Source organism: Cetorhinus maximus, chromosome 16 (assembly GCF_964194155.1).
Source record: "Cetorhinus maximus chromosome 16, sCetMax3.hap1.1, whole genome shotgun sequence".
Lineage (NCBI taxonomy): Eukaryota > Metazoa > Chordata > Chondrichthyes > Lamniformes > Cetorhinidae > Cetorhinus > Cetorhinus maximus.
In genome coordinates this window covers 59,619,923-59,640,684 of record NC_135894.1, presented here as the reverse complement: position 1 = coordinate 59,640,684, position 20,762 = coordinate 59,619,923, and the positions used below count along the sequence as shown (strand labels likewise).

Genomic DNA, 20,762 nt, shown 5'->3' with positions numbered 1-20,762 from the left:
TGGCCTCTGAAGTGGTCAGTTCAGGGTCTCTTCCTGCCATGACTGGCATTTTACAAGTGGCAGGTATGTCTGCTGCCATGTGGAGACACAACCTGGTGAACCTAACAGACTCCCTGCAGGTTCGGGGAGGAGGAACCGCCTGATCGGGCACTCCAGGGCCAAAGGAGACCCCTACTGGTGGCAATAGCAGCCGCCATGCAGCAACACCCCCTTGCTCTCAATAACCACCTACCCCCAGCCCTGCCGGGGCCTGGCTGACTGATCCTGGCAACCCCCAAACCACTAAACTTGCTTTGAGGCCAGCATCTATCAATGAGTCTCTCAGCTGGGTGCAGTCCCAGCAGTGACCATCGCTCCTCACCCTCCGATTGGTCGGAAGCTCTTGGAGATGGCCTTTCATTCCTTAAAGGGTCACAAAGCTTGGTGGCAACTCATTAGCTGCTAGATTGATATAAGCTCCAGTTAGAGCACCTCCAAACAGCCAAGGCAGATTTCCCTGGCTTTCTGGCACATCATCAGGGCCACCACCAAGTGACAAAATCTAGCCCTCTGTATGCAGTATAAATGTCAATGTGATGTAGTCAATGCACTATTACAATTGGAAAAAAATGGCCAATTTGGAAGAAGAATAGTTCTTTTACGGTCATGGAATTACCTCCCTGGTGTATATTTGGCTCCCTGCCTAAGCTGTTTTATTACTATATTAACTATTGTGTCTCCATCATGTTTCACACATTTATTAGAGTTTTTTTGATACAACTAGTATGTAGTATGGCTGAGATAAGGAGAAATTTCTTCATTCAGAGAGTTGTAAATCTTTGGAACTCTCTACACCAGAACGTTGTGGATGCTCCATCACTGAATATATTTAAGGCTGAGATGGACAGATTTTTGGTCTCTCAGGGAATGAAGGGATATGGGGGGGGGGTGGGTGGAAAAGTGAAGTTGAAGCCAAAGATCAGCCATAATCATATTGAATGGTGGAGCAGGCAACTCCTGCTCATATTTCTTATGTTCTTATTAGATATCTAATCTGTAATTTAGGATGTATAGTTACTGTAATAGCTGGTTACACCACCATATTGAACTTTTATTTCTTGTTATTTGATAAATTTTCTGTTCCTCCATTTTAACATTTTCCCAGCATTGAATTTCCCGGTCAATTGATGCACCATTCTCAGATTCAGAGGGTAAACAGTCAGCTCCCAAGGATGTGCCAGAGTCACTCCTTAAGGAGCCACTGGGGAACAGATAAGAACAGTCTGGGTGATTTAGCCTTTAACACTGTGTTGGTAGCGCTAAGTTGGCAGCACTTCTTGTCACTGAGTCAGAAAGTTGTAGATTCAAGCCCCAGTAGAGATATTTGAGAATGTAATTCAGGTTAACTCTTCGGTGCAGTTCTGAGGTTGTCTTTTGGATGGGACGTTAGACCAAGACGCCATCTGCCCTCTCAGATGAATGCAAAATGTCACGTGGCACTTGTGAAGAAGATAAGGTGAGTTCTTCCCATTGTCCTGCCCAGTATTCATCCATTTAGCACCACTAAAAACAGATTTACCTGGTCATTATATCATTGCTTTTTGGTGAAACCTTGCTATGTGTATTTTAGTTGCCATATTTCTTATTTTGCAACAGTAACTATACTTCAAAATTACTTATTTAGCTGTAGAGCGCTTTGGGTCATGAAAGAATCCATATAAATGCAAGTCTTTTTAAAGAAAGAATTCTCACTCTCTCCTTGTTTCACCTCTATTCAGGGTTCAGAGTATGAACCAGATGTGCAAAATAATTGGTGTGAACCTGAATGTTATAATTCTCTGCTGCAGCAAACCGATACACTGACTGTTATATTATAAAACCAACTGAGATATCTTTTAGTTCAGGCTTGTCCAGTCTTTTCATGTGAAAGGGGGGGGCAAGTGGGAGGCACATTTCCCCTTTTTTCTCACTCAAGGAGCCAATGAGTGAATTTTGGAAAGATAAAGTTTGGCTCAACGTTAAACATGAATTTCAAAAAAAGGTTGAGGTGTTAAGAAAAGAAACAATTTTCTGAGCAAGAATAAAGCAATGCCAAAGCAATAAATTGATCATTTAAAAAATATAATTAATAAAAACAGCCATTAGAGTGTGAGAGGGTCAGAGTGTGTGAATCCGACTCACTTCCAGTCTCAGGGTGGCCACTCACTCACCCTCAGCCACTGTGTGTGGATGTGAGTATGTGTTGGTGTGTGGTGGCTGAGGGTGTGTGAAAATCCTGAGACTGGGAGTGAGCCAGACACATACTCTTGCACACACTCTATCACATCACGCACACAGGGCAGAATTTTACATCCCGCAGGCAGGCACGCGCCCAACCCAATTGGGCATAAAACAGCACGCGATGACGTCAGGTGAGCGTCCCAATGTCATCGTGCGCTCACGCGATATTTTGGTCGGTGGGCGCTTGCGAGAATCGTCCGTGTACCCGCCGACAATTAAGAGGCCTATTAAGACCATTAAACTTTCAAGTAGCAGTGAGTTTTCGCTGCCTGTCCAACGTTATGGTTGGGGGACAGGTGAATCGGCCAGGTAGCCTTCAGATTGTTGAGGAAACCTCATCCAAGGGTGGGATGAGGTTTCCGATATCAATTAAAAAAAAACGTTTGGGCGTAATTTTTATTTTCCATATGTTTAAATGAGTGAGTTTGATGTGTGGACATTTTTTTCTGCATTTTTAATTCCGTATTTCTTGGTTTTAAACTCTTCAGCTCCCTGAGGCTGCTCCCTGCCTTCAGGGAGCTTTCATTGCACGCTCCCCCATGCCCATGCAGACTTCAGCGCTCGCCCTCCTCCCGTCCCCACCCCAGCAGTGCTGAACCTTTCAGCGCGTGTTTCACACTGGCTGGCTGTTAATTGGCCGGACAGTGTGAAATTGCAGTCGGGGGCCGATCGTGGGCAGTGGCCCGTTTCCTGCCACTCCTGGGCCCGTCCATTGTGCCCTCCCAACGACCCGAAAATCCTGCCCACTGTCTCTCTCTCTCTCACACACACACACACATATACTCTCTCAAATACACATACACACACTTTCTCTCTCACACACTCTCAATCGCCCTCACACACTCACTTTCTCTCACTCACACTTTCATTCTCCCTCACTCTCCGTCACACTCTCTCTAACACTCTCACACTCACTCTCTCTCACACACTCTCTCGCATACTCACACACTCTCACTCCCACACTCTCTTTCTCTCTCACACTCTCTCATTCTTTCTCTTACTCTCTGCCTCACAGTGTCTCTCCCTCTCTCAGACACTCTCTTACACTTTCTCTCTCACACTCTCTCTCTCACAGTCTTTCTTGCTCACACTCCCTCACTCTCTCTCTCACATTCTCTCTCTCTTTCACATATACATACACCCCTCCCCCGGCAGTGAGTCTCTTCAATCCACCAGAGCCATCCTCATCCCCCCCGGGCATTGCAATCAGTCTCTTCCCACATCCCCCCTCCACTCCCCCCAACCCTGGCCTGGCCTGATCTCTCTGTCTCCCCACAGGACCCCACAGCTCCTCATTCCCCAAGGGCCCCTGCAGCCTCTCTCTCCTCACAGGCCCCAGCAGCCTCTCTCTCCCCACTCCGGGCCCTGGCAGCCTCTCTCTCCCAATGGGATCCGCAGCCAGTGTCTCTCTCTCTTTCTCTGTCTTTCCCCCTCCCTGAAATTCTCTCTTTTTCATCCACACACGCACTGCTGCTAGTGTTCGCTACTCCTCCAATCACAGGCTGCTTCCCTCCCGCAAATGCAGGGGAGGACTGGCATGTGATTAGAGGAGCAGCCCTTTCCAGAGTCTTCAACTTCACTTACCCGTCTTACTGTCATTTTGAACAATGGCTCCAGGGGCCACATAGAGTGGTTTTGTGGCCCGCAGGTTGGATAAGCCTGTTTTAGTTCATTCATTTTATGAAATTTTCTGCTCTCTTTAAATCCTCCTGTGGGCCATCTAACATTCCCTCACTGAGGTGGAGGACTGTTTATAAGAATCCCAGTAACCACCAATTCCACATTTGATATAATGCTTGTTAATGTAAGAGATTGGCTTGGTGGTCACTCTGATTTTTCATCTATAGCTTTTGCTGTGAGGTTCCTAACCCAGGCAGCATAGATCAATTTACAATGGTTTTGGACACCAGTGAACCTCACTTTATTTTTGTTTTTAACTAATTGTGGCAAAATTCCTATTGTTTTAATAGATGGTCACATCTATTGTTCACATTTTTGTATTTCACTTGCTAATTAGTGTATTTTTATACAATAGTGGGAAAATTATTTTCATAAAAATGAGAGAATACCTACTTTTCTTTTTAATTACTAAGTTGTTAAAAGTTATATTCTTAGAAATGGGACATTTCGGAGCTGCGTGTTCTTGTGATCTCCTATGTGAGTTGTTAATTATTGAATTGAAACAGATATTTTCTAAGTTTTCAATAAAAGAGGAATTTCTGGCCCAGATTAACAAGCACCTCTGAGAAGAGATGAAAGTCGTTTCTAAGTGGAGAGCTTCAAAGCATTCCTATGTATCAAACAGATGACAAAAATAGTTTAAAAAAAACAATGCATTTTCGAAATTTAGTATAAATTGAATACACAGTGGATAAATAATTAGTAACACATTCTGTCTACTCATTGAAAACCACTTTTCAACTAATTTATGATTTTGTCACTTGCGGATGTATGTTTTTATAATGATACAAAAGCACCAATCACTCATAAGGGATTATGTAAACAAATTGTGGGTTCATTTATTTAAACTAAGCACACAAGAACATACATACAACATAGAAAGCTTGATGACATCATCAAGAGAACTGTGTGATGTGTGCTCTGCTTACAGGCCAAAGTGAAACTGAGACTGGATCACATGACACACTTCCCCTCTAGTGATGGTAGTGCTGCTATCTCTGAAAGGCACATTGCAACATCCCCTTTCTTTTTAAATATACTTCTCCCTGCTTCCAAAGAAGTATAACTATTTACAACATATGTTCATGTTTAGTTACCATTACATGAATGGATACAACTGATTAATCTTTGATGCTCTAAAGCGTAAAATTAATCTCTTAGTATGCCCATATCCTGTAATGTTAACCTTGTCTGGAGATTTCTTTAATTCCTCACAGTGATTTGTGGGATTGCCATTCTTGGATGTTGTTGCAGGTGCATTTGGGATCTTATCCTCCATGCAAAAGGACTATACGATGATTGAGGAGATGGTATGGACCTGATTTGTCCTCGGTTACCTCTCACCGTGGCACCTTTGTGTGTAATGACTTCATAGGACCTTGGTTCTGAACAAATCCTGGTCATCTTGGCTGGTTGCCACGTATCTTCTGTGGGATCCTCGATGCAAACTTATTGTCCCAACTCTGCCTTGGCAATTCTCTACCCACATTTTTATCATGCACGTTGGTCATCTTCTCTTGTAGCTTTACAATTTTCTCTCTAGTTTTTGTGAGAGTAGAATGGGTAAGAGTAGTGAATTGGTATGTACTGGTGTGCCAAAAATGAGCTCTGCCAGTGATGGAATAGTTGCACTTAAAGGTGTTGCCCTCAGATGTAACATTGAAATTTGTAGATCCTGCTTGGTCTGTCTACATTTGAGAATTAGGGATTTTACTGTGTGAATCATTCGTCCAGCTACACCATTAGATCTAGGGTAATGAGGAAAAGGTGTAGTGTGATCGATATTCCACTTCTAACATATATCCTGAAATGGCTTACAATCACGATGAGGTCAGTGCCATGGACATGAAAGAGGTCAGATGCGATTTTGGACTAAGGATGGATAGAAACTTTGTGTGGGTTCACTGGTGCTTTGTACTGACTTGGCGTATGTTCTTGACATGCCTCACACTCCTTGATGACCATTTCAATGTCATTGTTCATACCCGGCCAATAGACTGTCTCCACTTGCAAGTCTTCTCATCTGATTTATGTCCATGTGTGAGTGATGAAGTTGTTGAAGAAAATCAGGATGCAAAGATTCCAATATGATGACCTGCCTGCCTTTAAAAATGACTCACCGAGAGATGCCTAACTTATCTTGATGAGGCCAAAATGGTCTCACATGTTCGTGGACATGCTGAATTGAATCAGGCCATCCCTCCATTTTTGGTTTCCATACTTTCTCTAGTGTGGAATCTTTTGTCATTGCTTCTTGTTGCTGGCATTTGTGTTACGCAAAATGTACCAGATCAATTGATGGACTTGCATTCTCCTGCAGTTCCCAGTTCCCTTGGAACTGCCAATTTTGTCAAAATATTCTGGATATTTCAATGTTAAGTCATGAACTGAGGTAGTAGGGGTAGTTTCTGAGATTGATCTGCCATATCAAGCCTGACTGATTCCATGGGTTGTCACTAATGCAAGGTCATGGCATCCCAGTAAACCGGCCTTTAGTCTCCATGATATAGGACATCTGTGGCATCCAGGTGGATTGATTGTACTTGCACTCCAGAACTATGGATCCTGCACTTGGAATTAGTGAACTGTTGTATACTGAAAGTTGTAACCGTAATAGGTTTTGCCATGGCCTTCCACGTCTGTGGATACAAGTCTTTTAGAATCCGCAGAGGTAGTATGTTGGCACTTTCCTGTGTGTCAATCTTGGCCAAAAGGGAATAGTTACCAACTTTCTTACAGCAGATAATTTGAATATTGGCAAACACTTTGGGTGGTGTGACGGGCATTTATGTTTTCCACAAGATTGATGATGTGAAACATGTGTTCACCACTCTTTGTCTTGTCGTGCACATTATTATCATTTTCTGGTTTTTTGGTCACTTCATGTACATGTTTCTTATGGGATACCATACTGTCAATCTATTGCTTGAAGGTGCCTGCTGTGTACAGTCTGCTTGGATCAGTACACGTAGCTGCATTAATCTTTGCTCTAGTGCACTGCCGCTGTCAATGCCTTGCAGAATTGATGGAAAACTGGGCATTTCCTTAGTGCTTGCAGAAGGCCACACCTTTCACATGCCTTGCTGGGTTTGGGCATTCTAGTGAATGTGTCAGCAATTTGGGCTGTACTTAGGACCTGTAAGATTTGTCGACCTGTGAAGATTGCTTCATACTTATCCATCCGTGAGTAGCTCTTTGATGCTATATGTTTTGGGCTTGTCTAGCAAATCTTTCTGGAATGCTTCCATGGGTGTGGGTGCAATCACCAGCTCAACAATTCTTGTCTGCTAGCTCTGCACCCTTTTCTCTGCATCTGCTGATGAAGTGGTCTATGGATTCTGTAAGTTGTTGTCAAAATGACCTGAAGTCTAGTCGATGAGTACAGGAGTTTAAACTGATTCTGAAGTGGTCTTCCAATGTAGTCCATATCTTTTGCAGATCCTTTAGCTCTTCTTCTGCTAATCCTGTCATATTCAGCCTGTGTAGACCCTCATTCCTAACTGCTAGGCAAATTTCTATGGCTTGCTTGTTTGGTTTAGACACATCTGAATCAAGAAACCATAACTGTACGCTATTTTAAAATTTTGAATTTGGATAGTAGGGTCAGTTGCATGCCAATTCAAACTGGGGAATTTTGTGTACATTTTGACAATATCTCTTTGACCTTCCTCCTTGTTTTATTCAATTTATTGTTCAGCAACTGAGACTGCATGACACACTTCCCTTCTAATGATGGCATGCTGCTATCCCTTAAAGGCATATTATAACAATGGATTGTGGTTTTTTTTCGAATCAAAGGCTAAACTACAGCCTATCATCTAACTACTCATGTCCTGTCGCATACTACCTGGCCTGGAATAAAACTAGACCCATTTTTGATAGCTTGCATCCCATGGAAAGTCCTGTCTGGTGAATGCAAGGTACATGTTGGACTATATCCCAAAAGTTAGATTTGAAATTGGGCAATGCATGTGTGCATTTTTAAACTTTCCCTCTCTCTGGCTCAGATGGCCTCTGGTGTTACCCCAGGGAGAAATATAAACCCCTGAGAAATGCAGGCAATGATTCTTGGTAGATCGGCTGTTTGCTATTTTTGCATGTAGTGTATTGGCAAACTGCTGCTGTACTATTTTTTGCACATGGCAGATTTGAACCTGCTGTTCAGATGTTACAGATTAGCAGATGCATTACTTTTTTTCCACACATCATTGTGACTTTGTGAATATTACAGGTTGGCAGTTTTATATGATGTGCTTTGATGTATATTAAGGATTATCAGGTTGTTCCTCTTTTGCCTTCTATGTTATAGATTGGGAGATTGCCACAGTTGCTTTGCTTCTGGCTGGAGCAGCCATTATTTTCATTGCCTTTCTGGTGGCCTTGATCTCAATCTGCCAAGGAACCCGTCGGAGATTCTACAGACCTGTGGCTGTCCTGTTGTTTGCTGCAGGTAACTCATTAATAAATCTGAATGGTATACAAATGTTATATTCATATTAGATATAAAGAGAGGACTTTACCAGTGTGGAAATGATTATCAGCTGTATATAGTCTTTCACAGTTTTTCTTGCACAATCAACTAACAGCTACAGTGGTATATTTTTTTAAAACAGGTTTGATTGATTTTCAGAAATGTGAAATGAAAAATATGAGGAAAAATGGGATATCCATGAATGTTAGTTTGTTTTCCAATTTTCTTCACGGAGCATGGGTCCATGGGCACTGATAATATCTTGCTACCATGGCCAAGGAGCTATTCATTAAGTATGACAGTGAGTGTCAGAGGGTTATTTAGCTGTGGAAGAATCACAGCTGACCCCAATCCTGTTCTCACACAACATGCAACAGGGGTCACTGGACTTTGTCAACTTTCAGAGCTAAAGCCTGTTATGCTGCCCGTGCTTCTTTCTAGGCTGAGAATTAGAGTATTAAAATGTTCTGCCCATGGACAATAAAACTAAAATTCATTCTGGAAAGTTTGGTAGGGATTCCTCTTCAGTTTGCACAGGGCCATGCTCTGTGAATCTTTCTGGACTGTCACCGCTGCCATGAGAACACTCCTTGGCTGCACAAACAGCCTTCCCTTACATCAAGTGTTCTAAGAACCTAAAATGTGTCAAATATATCGGTGGAGCAAGAAACTGGATAAGTCGAGGCCCTTTCACTTAAGTGACCTGTCTTTAAATTTACCCTCAGAAACATACCCTCCAATGACACCAGGATGAACTTTTCCATTTCCCACATTAGAGGGACAAAATTGGATACTACCCAAAAATGGGCAGTGGGATTATAACCTTCAATTGATCTGTGCCCATTCCTTCCAATGCAGACAACACACAAACTTCATGCTCCCTGCTCATTCTCATGATTGCAACGTGCTGGGTGTCTGTGCCCCTGAGAAGGGGCCCCAAGTTCGTGAGAGCCTAGCACCACTTTAGATCAAAGCAAAGTACTGCAGATGCTGGAAATCTTTAGCTAGCCTGCATTACTTAAAACCAGCCTGTATCTCTTAAAGGGGAGGAGCATTCTGGCTGCAGCAGGTGCTTTAAGTGCTCGGGGAAGAGTACCTGAGTAGGAAGGATAGTGCCACAACAAAGTACAGAGCATCCTCATAATTTATCTGATGCAGCAATGGACACATGGGTGCAGCAGGTGAACAGAAGGAGAGAGGTCATCTATCTACAGGAGATCAGGAGGCCCTCCAATCAGACACAGGAAAGCAGCAACCTTGCGATCAAACTTGCCAGCAGTATAGCCCCGAGAACCCGGATGCAGTGTGGTTCATCCCATGGGGGTGGGGTAAACACATTTGCTTCTGAAGAACTCTTGCTTCTCCTGGCCCACAGGGAGTGCAATAAATACACTTACCAGATAGACCTGACACATCTCACCTTCCTTTCATCTTCCAGGGCATCTGAGGCTTGGGAACCTGGCTAGCAGGTGTTGAATATAAAAGTGAAGTAAAAATGGAAGCGCACGGCCTCCTTAAAATATGTACAACCCACCTTCAGAAAGTGGGTTGGTTTGCCTGACCCCTCCCCCAACCCACATCAGTTAAAGCCAGATGTGGGAAAGCTGGGGCTGGGTTTCCCAATTCTTTTTACTTTAACCTCCCCCTCCCATGGTTCCTTTCTCATTTTATCATATTCTTTTTTGTTTGTGTATTTTCTTTTTTTAAAATATATTTTCTAAACCTATGTTGTAAACACGTTTTTATTTCTGTCTTCTGCATCCTACTTCTATAGTGTCTGGCCTCCTACTCAATACCAGCTTTGCATTATTTATTAGCCTTTACTATCATGTTTCCGTTTGTGCTTTTAATTGTTTATTTCCTTTTATATTTTATTTAATCCAATGTTTTTTTACAGTATTTAATAATGCACAAAATAGGTCCTGCAGAAAATATGGCTGTTTGCACTTTAATTTTTCTATTTATATTGTGACCTTGTACCTGTCCATTTTAATTCCAATTACCTTGTTTCTATTATTTTAATTTGTTTAACCATCAACATTATTATTTATTATTAAGAAATATAAGAAATGAAATAACATAAGAAATGTTATAGCTTCTTTGCAATTCCTTTAATTCTACAATACGCCCACTTCTGTTTTCTTCTGTCTTGAATTAGCCACCATTTTTCTTTTCACAGTCATGGTGTTACTACATTCCTAACTGTAAACTCTAAAAAGGTTGGCACTGTCCCACATTGTGTTGTGCTGTGCACTGTTAGTGAGGATTCAGCTCTACTGCAGGAACACCTGAGCAAGCAGCTGTTTTAAGTGACCAGCTTTGATTCAGTGGGCAAGATGTGCTGGGAGGTGAATAACTCATTACTCAGCTGTTTAATGACCAGTTTCATTTCTGGGATGAGAGATCATCTCCTGCTGCCAGTGCAGTATTCAAATTAGCTATCAGCGATGTCACAACTTACAGGTAACAGAAATAGACCTGAGTTTCTTGTGTTAAAACCACTGTCCCTTGAGTAGGAAGGTATGTACATTTTGAATCGTGATGCCATTTACATTTCTACAAATAATTAATGGTTGAAAAGAATTGGACAATTCTGGAAAGTATCATGATCAATTTATGATTGTAGTCATTATCAGTTATCACACAGGCTATGATCTTGATCTGAAAACTTCAATCATTTTTTTAATCATCCAAAAAATAGATAATTTGCTTCTACACTTCCATCTCAGTGAATAATAATGATTTCCCAGTTACCCTTATCATTTACAGTACAAACCTTTAAATAAAGGATATTCAAAGCTATTCTGAAAAAATGACAAGCTGAAAATAATGACTGAAAATTTATGTGACCGCTTCTGGAAGATTTCTTCACACATTTTCCTCAGGCATCTATAAGATTAATAATAACGGGATGGAAGAAAGGGTACAAAAGTAAAACTCCCTGCAACTTGATCCTTTCAACTTGCCACTTCTCTTTCTATGTATTAGTAGTATAAATTGCCTGTGTTTGAATAGATACACTAGCAGATAATTATATGTTTAATGTTTTATTAGTTTAGGCCTACTTTTCATTTCATGTCTTCCAGAATAATTTAACCTGCTTTGTTTAAGTGCTGGTGTTCATTACATTTGAAATATATGCATTTGATTTTTAAAAAAATGTTTTCTTAACCTTTCAGGATAATGATATATTAGTATGGAAAAAATATAGATATGGTATAAAATCTAGCAGTAGACAATATTTCCTGTCAGTGAAAAATATTGTCTTTTATTCCTGCAAGGTAAGGCTTTCTGTAATTTATTTTGAGTAAAGCACCAATTTATTTTGCAAATTTCACATTTTAGGAACTCATATTTTCAAGTGAAATGATTTTCAAATTATTTTTGTGCAGAGGGGAAATTCTTGAAAGTACTGACAAGCTCCTGGAGGCATTCTGTCTTAACCTCAGAATAGGATGTGAACCATCCAAAAGAATATAGTAATATCATTGGGGAAAGTATTTTTAATAGCACCAATAAAGGGTCATTTGACTTTGGGTGCCTACCTAAAACGGCGATAACATTTCAGCAGCCCATTTTATATCTCTCTCTATTTAAAATTAATCTCCTGTCGCATTCCTCAAGCCTGATGCCTGGAATACAGTTGCTAATGGTTAGCACAGGTCCACTACTGCCTACACATGGCAGTGGTTCAGCCATTGCTATAGTATGACAAATTTACTGAAGTAAAATGATTTGACTTGAGGTTAAAAATGTGCGTATTTCATCAATGCTAAAAGAAACAACCTTTACAGTGATCATATGGAACTTAAAATGTAAATACTTTAATTATTCCTTTACTCCTTTGCCATTCCTCCTTCCCTAAATGTCATTTTCTCACCCTTTCCTTTGAAGGTCAATGAAGGGTATTTTCCCCTGTACTACAACTCCATTGCCCAGCACCTGATCAGCTAAACGTTCAGCACAGTCCAGGTCTGGACAATCGATAAACACTGGCCATAACATTGAAGCATTCCCAAATGTTCCCCTGGTGCAAACACCAGCCCCGAGTGGTATAAAAAAATCTCTACAATCAGGCCCTTGAGCAGTAGAGAAAGCCTCTACCAAACTACACTGTTGGCTTAAAATATTTATTTAATCCTTACACTGAGGAGAAAATTACAGCTGCCATGCTGCTGCTGCTTCTTCTCCCATGAATTTCTCCGCAAAAAGTAAAATTTTCTGGTGATTTTACAGCTCCTCCTGCCCAGTAGGATATTATGGTCTTGCCAAAGTGAATGGAGATTTAAATAGCTTGCCGCATCTGCCAGGGGTGGGGGGTGCAGGACACACTGCGGCGAGTCCCTAAAATCCTAGCCCTGATCCTTTTCAGCCTATTATGCAGCATTGATGCTCCCTGGAGGTGGGTAATAGGTTGATGAAACCTCATATGTACTTAACATTGGGTACCTGCATCCCAGATGATTGGACACAGAGGCCTGAGACCATGACGCACCTGAGGCACTTCATACGCACCAATACAGGTGACAAGCACAAAGGAAGCTGGGAGCCTGCACACAAGTTAGTTTCATTTGGCCCCATCTTTAGTTTAAATGAGGAAACAGTGCTTATTTAGAACCGGGGAAGGGCAGGCTGCCATTTACGTACCAAGAAGAAAGTTTGGGCACCCTGGCCTGGTGTTATTCTAGCCCTCTTGCCCCGTGCCTCCTCTCCCATGCTGAACAATTTTCTCCCCACACAATGGGCAGCCAAATGCCCTTCCATTGATATTGTAGCCCTGTTGATTCTGGTATCTCATGAGAGAGACACCCAGCGCATCACAAAATTATGTAGATGGCTTGCTTTGCATTATCTACTGAGTTGATTAATGTGCAGTCACACGGCTGTGCAAAGAACATGTTCGTACCTTTAACAACTACAAGTCCCATTATACATCAATCTCACACACACACACATACACACATCATTCTCTCACACACACACACACACACACACACAAACACACACACACACACACTTTGTCCACAGTGCCTGGAAATCAGCCAAAAGTATGGCCCAAGTGAAATTTCCATCTCAGGATCCAGACTGAAGAGCAGCCTTTCTGTGGAATTTCATTTTACAGGCATTTCTAACATTAAATAACCAATTGAATGGGTAAGATAGTGATTGCTTTTCCAAAATTTTGTAGTTTTCATATGTTTATTTTGTTATAAATGATTACCTCGAATTTCCATAGGGATTATCATTGGGGAGATTAGTGAATTATGGCTGCATACATTAACACATTGATCTGCATTAAGAAAAATAACAGAAATGAAAAGTGAAATATAAAAAAATTGAGAGATTTGATTAGTTACCTTTGCTCATTTCTTTCTGATTAGTAGCTTTGAAAAATATTTGAGGCTGCTGATTGGTCTGTTTTTCTGCTAGATGCTCATTCCTCCCTCTTTTTGGCTAGTTTTGATTCATTTGCATTTAGTCAATTTGATATTTCGTTGGTAAGTTAACAGATAAATGGCTGTTTCATCCAATCATCTTTTTTATCCTGATGATGGTGACACCTTGGAAATGTGACACCCTTATGCCTTTGAGGCCATACTGTCAACTGTGGCTCTATTGAAAGCCATGATGAGATGAGCCTCTGAGCACACATTCACTCCATCACTAACAGCGTTTATTTCCACCTCTGAAACATTGCTCAACTTTAACGCTGCCTCAGCTTTTCTGCTGCTGAAACCCTCATCCATGCTAGTATTACCTCTAGACTTAACTATTCCAATATACTCCTGGCTGCTTTCCTATTCTCTATCCGAGGTAAATTTGAGGTTATTCAAAATGGCGCTGCCAGTTTCCTAACTTGGATCAAGTCCAATTCACCCATCACCCCTGTATTCACTGCATTACCTTGGCTCCCAGTTAAGTAATGGCTCAATTTAAAAATTCTCATCTTTGTTTTGAAATCGTCCATGACCTTGCCCCTCACTATCTCTGTAATCTCCTACAACCCTCCAAGATAATCTGTGTCCCTTCAATTGTGGCCTCTTGAGCATCCCCAATTTTAGTCACTCCGCCATTGCTATCAAGGATCTAAGTGTTAGAATGTTCTCCCTAAACCTTGTTGCCTCTATTTCCTGTCTTTCCTCCTTTAAGATGTTCCTTAAAACATACCTCTTTGACCAGACTTTAGGTCATCTGTCCTAATGTCTCTTTATGTGGCTTGATGTCAGTATTTTTTATTGATAACATCTTGGAACATTTTACATTAAAGCTGCTATATAAATACAAGTTGTTGTTATTGATGTTGTTTATTCCTTTTTAGATGTAAAGTCCTTTATATATACTAATGATAAAATGACATTGCTGAAGAAGGGAACAGAAGCTACATTTTTGTACCTAGCACAAATCAGTGGCAAGTTAGATGTCATCAATATCTATAGTAGTTCAGAGTTACCACATGACCCTATCAGTGTGATACAGCAGCAACAAATTGTGCTGATCGCTAAGAAGCAGTTGCTTTGCCATTTTTCAGCAGTAGTTATCTAAAGATTGCAGGAAAAATCAAGCATTGGTCGACACTCTGAAGAAAATAAGTTTCATCAGATCAGCAATGCTTTGTGATTTTGAGCCAATGTGCCTTAAATTGGACCTTGAACAAATATTTTTGGCTGTATTATCAGGTGATTTCTTTGAAAGATCCTACGACAGATATCTTAAAGGCAAAGATTTTTAGGATGGTGGGGTTTCCTGGTGGGTCATCCCTGCTGACACCGCCTGCCCCTCAGCCAATTCATGCTATAATGAGTGTTAATTGGCTGCCTCACTCAGGAGGAAGTCCCACTTTAGAGAGCTGCTGGCCTATCTGATTGCCCGGCAGCTCTCTAGTCCTTGTAGCGCCAGAAGCTGCAGTGAACAGGACTGGGAACGCAAGCAGTCCCCAGAGCCAAAGTCCCGGGATTCCATAAAAGGTACGTTTTGGGGGTCTCAGGGCTGGGAGGGGACGGGAGGCCTGAGGGGGTGGACAATGCAGTATTTGGTTGTCAAGGAAGAGGCTGGGGGCAGAGTGGGTTGGCGGATGGAGGTCCAGCGATTACCAGACCTTAAGAGGGGGCACCCAAAGTTAAAAGAGGGCTTCTGTTGGAGGTGCCCCACCCCACACTTCCCACCCGAGGCCTAAACCCAATTAATTTCAGGCTTCCCCCATACTTGGAACACCTCCCACCGGCCTAAAAATTGAAGCTGGGAGGGAAACGACCAGTAATTGGCCACTTAAGGGCCTCAATTCGGGCAAGGGCGGGGTGGCCCGTCTGAGGCCTCGCCCGGCCCAGCGTAAAATTGCAAAGAGGTCGAGGCAGGCAGGAGCCCAGCGGGAAGCCAATCCGTGCTATTTCACACTCAACTCCCGCTTCCAAACCTGCTGGCGGGGAGCATAAAATTCAGGCCAAAGTTAAAAGAACTTAGTTGAGGCATGGTTCACAATATTTTCAGAAGTAAGGGCTAAATTTTACCAGTTCCTCGGGGGCAGGCTGGGAGGTGGGAAGGCTGGCAAAATGGTGTGGAAAGGTGTCAGGTGGCATGCACAACATCCTCTGCCCACTGTGCCATTTTGCCAGCTGCAGGAAAAGTGGCAGGTTAGCTGCTCACTGGGTGCCCAACCGAGCCTCTTATGTAACCAATTAAGGGCCTCTTCCTGCCTCTGCAGGCATTTTGTTCATGTTGAGAGGGTCTGTCTCCATGTGGAGAAACTGCCAGCTAAACCCTGGTCCCCTTTTTGGGCTCACTTTGGCTCATGAAGGTTTCCCCAGTGGCAGTAGCTGTCCCTGTGACAACAGTGTCACCTGTCCACCAATGACCACCAACCCCAACCCCTCACTTGCTGGGCCCTGTCTACATGGACCTGGTGTCCCTATGCCGCACATACCTGTCTTCGAGGGCGCAAGGTCTCAACCTGCAGCTGCAGCCCCAGCAATGGCCACTGCTTGCAGTGGTACTGCTGAGGCTGCTGAGCTGCCAGGCCTTTGATTGGCAGCACTTGGCCTGCTTTCAGACCTGGTGGCGAGACGTCTGCTGTCCCAGTAATATCCCAGTCTAAATAATATAGCTTTGTGGAAACTGTATTTTGAATAATGGTGCAATGAATAAGGGTACAGGAACCTGATTGTTCTTGTCCATTGTGCATTCAGTTGGATTTAATATATTGATTTTGTGATTCTGATTTTCCTCTTTCACGCACCAATCCTAGGACATTCTTCTATGTTACACTAAAAATGACTGAAGTCAAATTGAGTAGCAGTGAAGACTATGCTAATCAACATTGCGGTAATAGATGAGTTGCCATTTTGAGCAATAGTCATCCTAACTTTTCCATTGCTCTCTCTGTCAACTAACTATGAAGTTAGGTGTGTACAGGATCAGAAATGCTCATCTTGGTCCACCTGCCAATTGTCAGCTGAATTCTGGATGTTACTTTGCTTTAAACTGGTATGATGAAGATCATCTGTTTTGTACAGCCCCTTCCACCCCAGAACACTCACCAGTGCCCTAAAAACCAAAAGCGTTCCTTCCTTCCTAGTGTTTCCGATATAAGATAGCAGCCTGAGGAAACAGCAAAAGTTTGTTTCTGATTTTGGCATTATTTTTAATTTTGCACTCAGGAACATGGGAACAGGAGTAAGCCATTCAACCCATCGAGCCTGCTTCGTCATTCAAGTAGATCATGGCTGACCATCTACCTCAACACCACTTTCCTGCACTATCTCTATATCCCTTGATGTTATTAGTCTCTAGCAATCTATCGATTTCTGTTTTGAACATGCTCAATGATTGAGGTTCCGCAGCCCTCTAGGATAGAGAATTCCAAAGATTCACCATCTTCTGAATGAAGAAATTCCTCCTCATCTCAGCCTTAAATGGCCTACCCCTTAACCTGAGATTGTGTACCCTGGCTTTAGACTCACCAGCCTGTGGAAACATCTACATCCACCCTGTCATGCACTGTAAGAATTTTGTAAGTTTCAATGAGGTCACCCCTCATTCTCCGAAACTCTAGGGAATACAGACCCAGACTCCCCAGCCTTATGAGACAATTCCGTCATCCCAGGGATTAATCTAGTGAACCTCCATTGCACTCCCTCCATGGCAAGTATAACCCTCCTTAGATAAGGATACCAAAGCTGTACATAATACTCCGGGTGCGGTCTCATCAAAGCGCTATACAACTGCTGCAAGACATCTTTACAACTGTACTCAAATCCCCTTACAATGAAGGTCAACATACCATTCACCTTCCTAATTGCTTGCTGTACCTGTATGTTAACTTTTAGTGACTCATGAACTAGGATACACTTTGGACACTTGTACTTCTCAGCCTCACACCATTTAAGAAATAGTCTGCCTTTCTGTTTTTTCTACCAAAGTGAATAACTTCACACTTATTCATATTATATTCCATCTGCCATGTTCTAGCCCATTCACTTAGCCTGCCCATGTCCTCTTGAAGCCTCCTTGCATCCTCCTACAATTTACGTTCCCACCCAGTTTGGAGTCATTAGCAAATTTGGAAATATTATGCTTGGTCCCTACATCCATATCATTTATATAGATTGTGAACAGCTTGGACCTAGGACTGATCCTTGCAGTACCCCACTAGTAACAGCCTGCCATCCTGAGAATGATCCATTTATCCGTACTCTCTGCTTTCTGTCTGTTAACCAATTCTCAATCCATTGCAGTATATTTCCCCCAATCCCAATGTGCTCTAATTTTATTTACTAAGCTCCTGTGTGGCACCTTATCAAAAGCCTTCTGAAAATCCAAATACTTCATATCCACTGGTTCTCTTTCATCAATGCTACAAGTAATATCATCAAAAAACTCCAACAAGTTTGTCAAACATGAGTTCCCTTTTATAAATCCATGTTGACTCTGCCCAATTTTACCATTCTTTTCTAAATGTCCAGTCATCACTTCCTTTGTAATAGATTGGAACATTTTCTCTACTACTGATGTCTAATTAACAAGCCTGTAGTTCTTCATTCTCCCTCTTCCTCGTCTTAAATACTGGGGTTAGATGTGTTACTTTCCAGTCCACAGGAACCTTTCCAGAATCTATAGAATTTTGAAAGATAACAACCACTAACATCCACTACTTCTCTAGCCGCCTCCTTCGACACTCTGGGATGAAGTTCATCTGGTCTAGGGGATTTATCAACTTCAATCCAGTTAACTTTTCAAGTACTACCTCTTGACTGATACTGATTTATTTTAATTCCTCAGTTTCACAGGTCCCTTGGTTACCTGATATTTCTGGGAGATTTTCTGTATCTTCTTCCGTGAGACAGATGCAAAGTAACAGTTTAGTTTCTCCACCATTTCATTATTCTCCACTATAAATTCTCCTGTTCCCACCTGTAATGGGCAAACATTTGTCCCAGCTAATCTTTTGCTTTCATATACCTCAAGAAGTTTATACTGTTCACCTTTATGCTAGTTTGCATTCATGTTCTCGTTTCCCTTTCTTAATCAGTTTCTTGGTCCTCCTTTGCTGGGTTCTAAGTTGTTCCCAGTCCTCAGGCTTGACACTTTTCTAAAGCCACTCCCTTTGATCTAATGCATTCTGAGAGATGAGGTGAGAGTGACTGCCCTTGACATCAAGGCAGCATTTGACCAAGTGTGACCCGAGCAAAACTGGAGTCAATGAGAAAAAGGGGGAAAACTCTCTGCTGGCCGGAGTCATATCTAGCACAAAGGAAGATGGTTGTGGTTGGAGGTCAGTCATCTCAGTACCAGGACATAACTGCAGGAGTTCTTTGGGGTAGTGTCCTAGGCCCAACGATTTTCCATTGCTTCATCAATGACCTTCCTCCCATCATAGAGTCAGAAGTGAGGATGTTCGCTGATGATTGCACAAAGTTAGACCATAAGACCATAAGACATAGGAGCAGAAATTAGGCCATTCGGCCCATCGAGTCTGCTCTGCCATTCATCATGGCTGATAAGTTTCTCAACCCCATTCTCCCGCCTTCTCCCCGTAACCTTTGATCCCCTTACCAATCAAAAACCTATCTATCTCGGTCTTAAATATACTCAATGACCTGGCCTCCACAGCCTTCTATGGCAATGAATTCCATAGATTCACCACTTTCTGGCTAAAGAAGTTTCTCCTCATCTCTGTTCTAAAAGGTCTTCCCTTTACTCTGAGGCTGTGCCCTCGGGTCCTAGTCTCTCCTACCAATGGAAACATCTTCCCCACGTCCACTCTATCCAGGCCTTTCAGTATTCTGTAAGTTTCAATCACATCCCCCCTCATCCTTCTAAACTCCATCAAGTATAGACCCAGAGTCCTCAAACGTTCCTCATATGCTAAGCCTTTCATTCCTGGGATCGTTCTCGTGTACCTCCTCTGGACCCTCTCCAGGGTCAGCACATCCTTCCTGAGATACGGGGCCCAAAATTGTTTACAATATTCTAAATATGGTCTGACCAGAGCCTTATAAAGCCTCAGCAGCACATCCCTGCTTTTATATTCTAGTCCTCTTGAAATAAATGCCAACATTGCATTTGCTTTCCTAACTACTGACTCAACCTGCAAGTTAACCTTAAGAGAATCCTGGACTAGGACTCCCAAGTCCCTTTGCACTCCAGATTTCTGAATTCTCTCCCCATTTAAAAAATAGTCTATGCCTCTAATCTTCCTACCAAAGTGCATGACCTCACACTTCCCCACGTTGTATTCCATTTGCCACTTCTTTGCCTATTCTCCTAACCTGTCCAAATCCTTCTGCAGCCTCCCCGCCTCCTCAATACTACCTGTCCCTCCACCTATCTTTGTATCATCTGCAAACTTAGCCAGGATGCCCTCAGTTCCTTCATCTAGATCATTAATGTATAAAGTGAAAAGTTGTGGTCCCAACACTGACCCCTGCGGAACTCCACTAGTCACCGGCCGCCATCCTGAGAAGGACACCCTTATCCCCACTCTCTGCCTCCTGCCAGACAGCCAATCTTCTATCCATGCTAATACCTTGCCTCTAACACCATGGGCTCTTATCTTACTGAGCAGCCTCCTGTGCGGCACCTTGTTAAAGGCCTTCTGGAAGTCCAAGTAGATAACATCCGTTGGCTCTCCTTTGTCTAACCTACTCGTTACCTCCTCAAAGAATTCTGACAGATTTGTCAGGCATGACCTCCCCTTGACGAAACCATGCTGACTTTGCCCTATTTTATCATGCACTTCCAAGTATTCTGAAATATCATCCTTAATAATGGACTCTAAAATCTTACCAACGACCGAGTTCAGGCTAATTGGCCTGTAATTTCCCGTCTTTTGCCTCACTCCCTTCTTAAACAGCGGGGT

At 42.4% G+C, this 20,762-nt stretch overlaps 1 protein-coding gene across 1 annotated transcript in view; it reads left to right on the top strand.

The window, feature by feature from the left end:
- LOC144691872 (transmembrane protein 47-like) overlaps positions 1 to 20,762 on the top strand; it is a 76,022-nt gene that overhangs the window by 43,178 nt on the left and 12,082 nt on the right. Inside the window, exon 3 of the mRNA XM_078560449.1 lies at positions 8,249 to 8,389. Coding sequence (XP_078416575.1) covers positions 8,249 to 8,389 — 141 coding nt within the window. The remainder of the gene's footprint in view (positions 1 to 8,248; positions 8,390 to 20,762) is intronic.